The 6,000-nt window shown below is 41.8% G+C and overlaps 1 protein-coding gene across 1 annotated transcript; it reads right to left on the reverse strand.

Annotated features, from left to right (window-relative positions):
- Nucleotides 1-1,050: 1,050 nt before the first annotated feature.
- LOC144371045 (vomeronasal type-1 receptor 4-like) lies at nucleotides 1,051-2,580 on the reverse strand. The gene has a single exon (XM_078033255.1). The coding sequence runs from the start codon at nucleotides 2,035-2,037 to the stop codon at nucleotides 1,123-1,125; it is 915 nt and encodes a 304-aa protein (XP_077889381.1). The 5' UTR covers nucleotides 2,038-2,580; the 3' UTR covers nucleotides 1,051-1,122.
- Nucleotides 2,581-6,000: the final 3,420 nt, after the last annotated feature.

The following is a 6,000-nucleotide window of genomic DNA, read 5'->3' on the forward strand; positions in this document are numbered from 1 at the left end:
CATCAGTTCTTTCTCCCTATCTGTTCTTCAGGGGCAAGGAACTTTTCTTCCATCCTATTTATTTCTAGGGACAGGCAGCTTAAAACTGAAACAAAACAAAATGAAACAAGAACACACTGGTGTCACCCATCCTTAGGGGGGAGCACTTTACCTTGTCACTTACTCCCAAGCATCCTGGAGCTTCCCCGTACGGGCCACCATATGCCCCAGTCCAGCTGAGGATAATAACCGGGAGGTGACAAGCAACTTGAAGGTTGAAGCGGGAACTGCTTTATTGTGGGGAAACTCAGCGGGAACTCAAGGTAGTGGGCCCAAAAGGTAGCAGAAGCCACTATTTTGCAAAACAACAGAGGTATATATACCTAACTGATTACACACAGCTTGACTCAATTAGCATCATCCAGTTAGAGCAATCAGCCAATAAGGAATCTCCACCAACTTAATGGCTCGGTGATGTTGCCTCACAAACCACTCCCCCTGGCAAACTGCCATGCACCATCTTGACTTGATTTGCGATCCCCAACACTGTGATGTAAGCTGCTTCCCTCTGACACAGTCTTCCACAATGATGTTCTCTCTAACGTTGTGCCTGAGGATTGGAGCCAGCCTATAGACTAAGACCTCTGAAACAATGAGCCCTCAGATAATCCTGTCCTCCTTTAGAGTGGTTCTGGCCTAGTCCTTTAGTCAAAGTAGCAAAATAACTCCCTAACACAGACACAGAGCAACAGTTTCTTAGGCCAGCACATTTTAATAGAAATATGAAATCCACAAATGTAATTTTATATTTTTTGTAGCTGTATTTAGAAAAGCCAAAGCAAGCAGATAAATCATTTTAATGTCATATAGAAAATGCACTCATTTTACAAAAGTATAATAATTTAAGGATGTAATAAATATGAAAATTGTTGCAGTGATACATACATACACTTACTCAAACTAAGTCTCCTATTGTGAGAGCACAATAGATTTGTATAGCATATGAATTCAGACTAGTGCCATTTGAAGTGGACAAGTTAACAAGAAAAAAAACTTTTTCCAGACGAATCATGAGGGACTCTCTTCTCTATAAGCATGGTGGGACAGTTCAGCCATCAAATGCTCTTTGTAAACCTGTAATTCTTATTGTGAAAAGGATGAAGTAAATTGGGAAACAATTTTATTATTTTTCATCAGCAAAAATGGGCAGATGGTTGGGTAGCATGAAGATAAAGCTCCACTCAACCCCTCCAGCCTTGGGATTTTCTTGTGTGCATAAAAGGAATAAAGAGTCACATAGTTGTTTGAGAAGTAAAAGACCACAAAGCAACTTGCAAGCAGGAGGATTGTGCGGGTGGCTTTGTGTTCAGGAGATGTCTGGGAGGAGACACGGGAGCTGTGGAGGTGCTGGGCTCTCCTGTGGTGTCTATGGAGGAGATTCACCATATACAGGCTGGTGCCAATCATGAGGAACACAAACACCAGGTCATGAATCAAGATGACACTTAGAAATCTCCCTGCATTTTGGTTTCCAAACTGCCTGGTTTGGCAGTATGGATGAACATAGCCATGACCAACCAGAGTCAAATTTCTAGTGGCTGTTATGGTTTCAATGGTGTGGATGTAGATGAGCATGTTGATGATCCAAAAGAAAAGGAACGAGGGACAAATCTGTGTATGGAGCTTAAATTTAAGCCACGCCCACTTAGAGTTCCTGGGACTGACAGTGATGGCTTGAAAGGCACTCAGGAGAGAGGTGGTGCAGATGGAAACACCCCGAGTCACTCTGTACATATACAGGACTGTTTTGCAACCAACATCGTCCAAAAATTGTCTGACTCCAAAGGATGACGCTATATGTGGTGTCAATGTGAACGTGATTGTCAAAGTATTGGCCAAGGTGAGGTGGGAAAAAATGGGATCCATTAGCCTCTTCACATGACGCTGGACTGAGAAGGTGTGCATGTACAACAGGAAGAGGAACAAGTTGCCTGGGACACCAATGCACAGCTGAGAGACGAGGAAAACACCAAACACGGTGTCACTTGGGAACATCATTTCGTTATTATGACCTCGCTGTGCTCAGGAAGGAATCCAGGACTTATGGGTAGGTGCAGTACATTGAGCTACACTCCCAGCCCAGGAACATTATCCTAATGATGACTCTGAATTTTTAATGAGGGAAACTGGCCCCACAATGAAAAATAAATAATTATTTAGAATTATTTTTAACATAGATTTGCAGTAATAGTCACTGTTCAGTAGGAGAAGAGGATGATGAAGTATCTACTTCTATGTGTTTCAGGGCCTGTTGAGACCCTTCCAGAGCCTGGATTCCAGGGATTCCTGGGAACAACAGATCACAGAGGCAGGTGACAAAGAAGGTGAAATTCAAGCCACATCACAGCATTCTAGGACACTGAGCAGGGGACCTGGGGCTTGTGTGAAAGACAAATGTGCAGGTTATAAGGCACATTTTCTTTGGAGCCCATGCTGTTTCATCTTCAGCCTGTGTTCCTGTGGTGTTGCTCTGCAGAGCATAATCCCTCTAGGACACAGACTACCTGTGTGCTGATGTCTTGGAGTTTCATGACACATACACTTCAGCCGAATAAATGATGGTTAAACACTCATGGGACATAGCGTTTCCCACCTGGGGACTTTTCATCTCCCTCCCTACCCATGGGTCAAGCTGCGATGATCTGAGACATCTGTGGTTCTCACACCTTGTGCAGGGGTACTGACATGCAGAAGGTCGAGGCCAGGATTGCTGCTCAGCGACCCACACAGTGCTCCACACAAATCCCATAACATTTGAATATCCAGCAGAACTGGCTGTCATCATGGTTGATAACCCAGGATAACAAAGGGACCCTACATCCTGAGGACTGCAACATGGATAAATGCTACCCATTGGTCCGACGTTTGTGTCTGCTTCTATGGGAACAGAATTATTTTCACAATGGTAATTGCAGAAGAAATAATATGGTGTTTGAATAGGTTGACAATGAAATTAACGAGGATCACATCTCAACTGCGCTTCTTGGATTTTGGAGTTTATTTCACTATTTCATTTGCTTGGGGATACTTTCTCCCACTGACCCGATTGTTCCTTCACCCGAACCATAGTCCTCCATTCCCTCCTGGACTTCTGGTCAGTTCCACATGTGTCTCCACACTGAGCAAGTGTATGAGCACATTCTCAGGTCATCTCAGGCTGCACTTCCACCACCATCCCTGCTTGGGCATGATCTGTACTTCAGTGATCCCACACTTATCCTGTTAAGGGAGCAGCACTCAAATTATTTTCTGAGCTCCCCCCTTTGGAGGAAAAGGACTGAAACATGCTCATCTGTGCCTTCCACCAACTATGCAGTTTAAATTTTGTGAGTTTGAATGGTTTGAATTTGTGAACTAGTCACAGATTACCATGGCGACCACACTCTCATTATTTAAAATGCATCTTGTCTTTAATCATGATATGATGATTTCAGGATCAACCTCAAATGTTTTGATCATTTTATTTTCCCTAGGTTCACTAAGGCATGGCCTCTCTTCCTCCTCACCCTAGCCAGAGATCTTTCTTCAGACATCTTCTCTCCTTGCTTGGGACATTTGCCATTTCCTCATTTTATCATCCAGATCTATTCACAATATTCCCTTCTATATTGATGTAGTCCACGCTCCCTCTGGCCAGGGGCAGGAGGCCAGGGGTGACATCCCAGGCTCTCATCTGGACATCTCATACACAAGCTGCATAGTCTGGGTGGATGAATGGGATCAGCCCCACTTACTGAACAGAGGGAAAGTGGACAATACAAAGAATCAGAGAGACTCTCATGAACAGCTGTCGTCTAAGCAATGCAATGATTTTTAAAAAATGAATAAATTTTTAGAAACATGCCAACTACCTTTTTTAGAAACATGCTATGCTACCCTTTGGTCTGATGTTTGTGTCTGCTTCTTATGGGAGCAGAATTAGTTTCACAATGGTAATTGCAGAGGAAATGATATGATGTTTGACTCACTCTTTCGAGTCATGAAGAAATAGAAAATCTGGGTTAATTCAAATGAGTAAGATGGAATCTATATTTTTAAATTGTAGATTGATGATAAATCTGGGACAGGAGTGCTTCAATCTGAGTTTTATCAAACATTTAAAAAAATAATAATTCTCTCATACATTTAAAAATAATAATAAAAGCACAAAGAATAGTTCCAAACTCATTTTGCAGAAATACTGTATCCTGAATCAAAAGCTTGACAAGGACACTATGGGGAAAGAAAATTACTGCCCAATATCTCTGAAGGACATGGTTGTCAGCAGCCTGAAAATTCATAGCAAGCAGAATCCAACAGCACAGTAAAAAGATCATTCACCCTGATGGACTGGGATTTACACCTGGGATGAAGGATGGGTCAGCACACAGAAATGAGTAAGTGGGATGCTCACATGAGCAGAATGAAAGGTGAAGACCAGTGATCCTCTCAAAGTATGCAGAAACAGCATCCTCAATTGATGTGGAAATAGCGTCAATCGTGATAAAAACTTTCAAGCAATTAGGCATGGAAGGAATGTACCTAGACATAGTGAAGACCATGAGTGACAAGCCCCCCCAACATCATACTCAATATGACAGGCCAAAGCCTTTTCCTGTAACGAGCACATACTTCTCTCTTTTGTTCAGCTTTGGACTGGAAGTCCTAGCCACAGCAAACAGCAGGAAAAAGAAATGATTAATATTGTAATGATGCACATACTACTGAAATTGAACCATGGATTCAATGAAATTCTAATGAAAATTCTAACAGTAGTTTTCACAGAGTTGGAAAAACCAGTCCTCAAGGTCACATGGAATATATATCAAAACACTGTTGAGCTGCAAAAATGGTTGGGGTCATCACACTTGGTGATTTCAAACATTATCAAAGGGCTATAGTAATCTAATTGGCACATTAGTGGCATAAAAATAATATCATTAATCACCGAAAGAGAATGAGGATCCTGAAGTTAACCCAAACACATACAGTGACCTAACCTTTAACAGGGCATCGAAAATTTGCAATGGTGAAATGATGGCTCTGCAATTGTCCACGAAGGGAACTCTGGATCTTCATGTGCAAAAAAGGATGTTGGGTCTTTTCCTATCACCATACAAAGACATCCCTTCAAATAGAAATAAGGATGTACAGGTAAGATTGTCTCCATATAATTTCTTGGATAAAATCTTAACAAAAAACTCCTTTACTTATTTTTTTTCTTGTAGATACCACAAAACTATGGATGACAGAAAAATAAACAAGTAGGACAATTTCAAACTAAAGAGTTACTGAATGACAAGAAAAGAATAAATTGAAAAGGAAGCAGAATCAGAGAAGGTTTCACAAATACTGTATCAGATGCTGGGGGCACATCCATCATGCAACTCAAGAACTAAAGAAAACACATGACATGAATAGACATTTATTCTAAATGAGTTCTTTCAGTGGCCAAAGGCAAATGAAGTGTTGCTCTACCTCACAGACCATGAGAGAAACGAAAGCCAAAGTCACCATGAGATGTAACTTCATCAAATGGCCATTATGAAAAAGCAAGAGGAACAAGCAGCGGTTGAGATGGGATCAAAGCAGACTCCTGGGCACTGCTGATGGGAGTTCAATGGAACAACCTTGATGGCAATTGGGTGGAGTTGGCTCAAAACTTTGCAACTCCATGAACCATGTGCCCTGGCAATCCCGCCTCAACACACACACAGAGGAATTGACATCAGTCTCTCAAAGGTGTCTGCCTCCTGCGTTCACTGCAGCATGTTTATTAAACCAAGATATAGAGACAACTGCGTGTCCACCAGTGAACACGAGGATGCGATGATTGTGCTGTATGGATGGATACATGATGCACACACACATACACACACACACATACACTGAATGAAATAGTATTCCTTCACAAGCAGGAAGAAATGCTCTCTATTATGACAAGATGGATGAACCCGGATCATACTGTATTACTAAGAGAGC

The sequence above is a fragment of the Ictidomys tridecemlineatus genome, chromosome 15, assembly GCF_052094955.1.
Source record: "Ictidomys tridecemlineatus isolate mIctTri1 chromosome 15, mIctTri1.hap1, whole genome shotgun sequence".
NCBI classification, from domain to species: domain Eukaryota; kingdom Metazoa; phylum Chordata; class Mammalia; order Rodentia; family Sciuridae; genus Ictidomys; species Ictidomys tridecemlineatus.

Coding starts and splice junctions, on each gene's coding strand:
- LOC144371045 (XM_078033255.1), bottom strand. CDS start 2,037: ATGATGTTCCCAAGTGACACCGTGTTTGGTGTTTTCCTCGTCTCTCAG.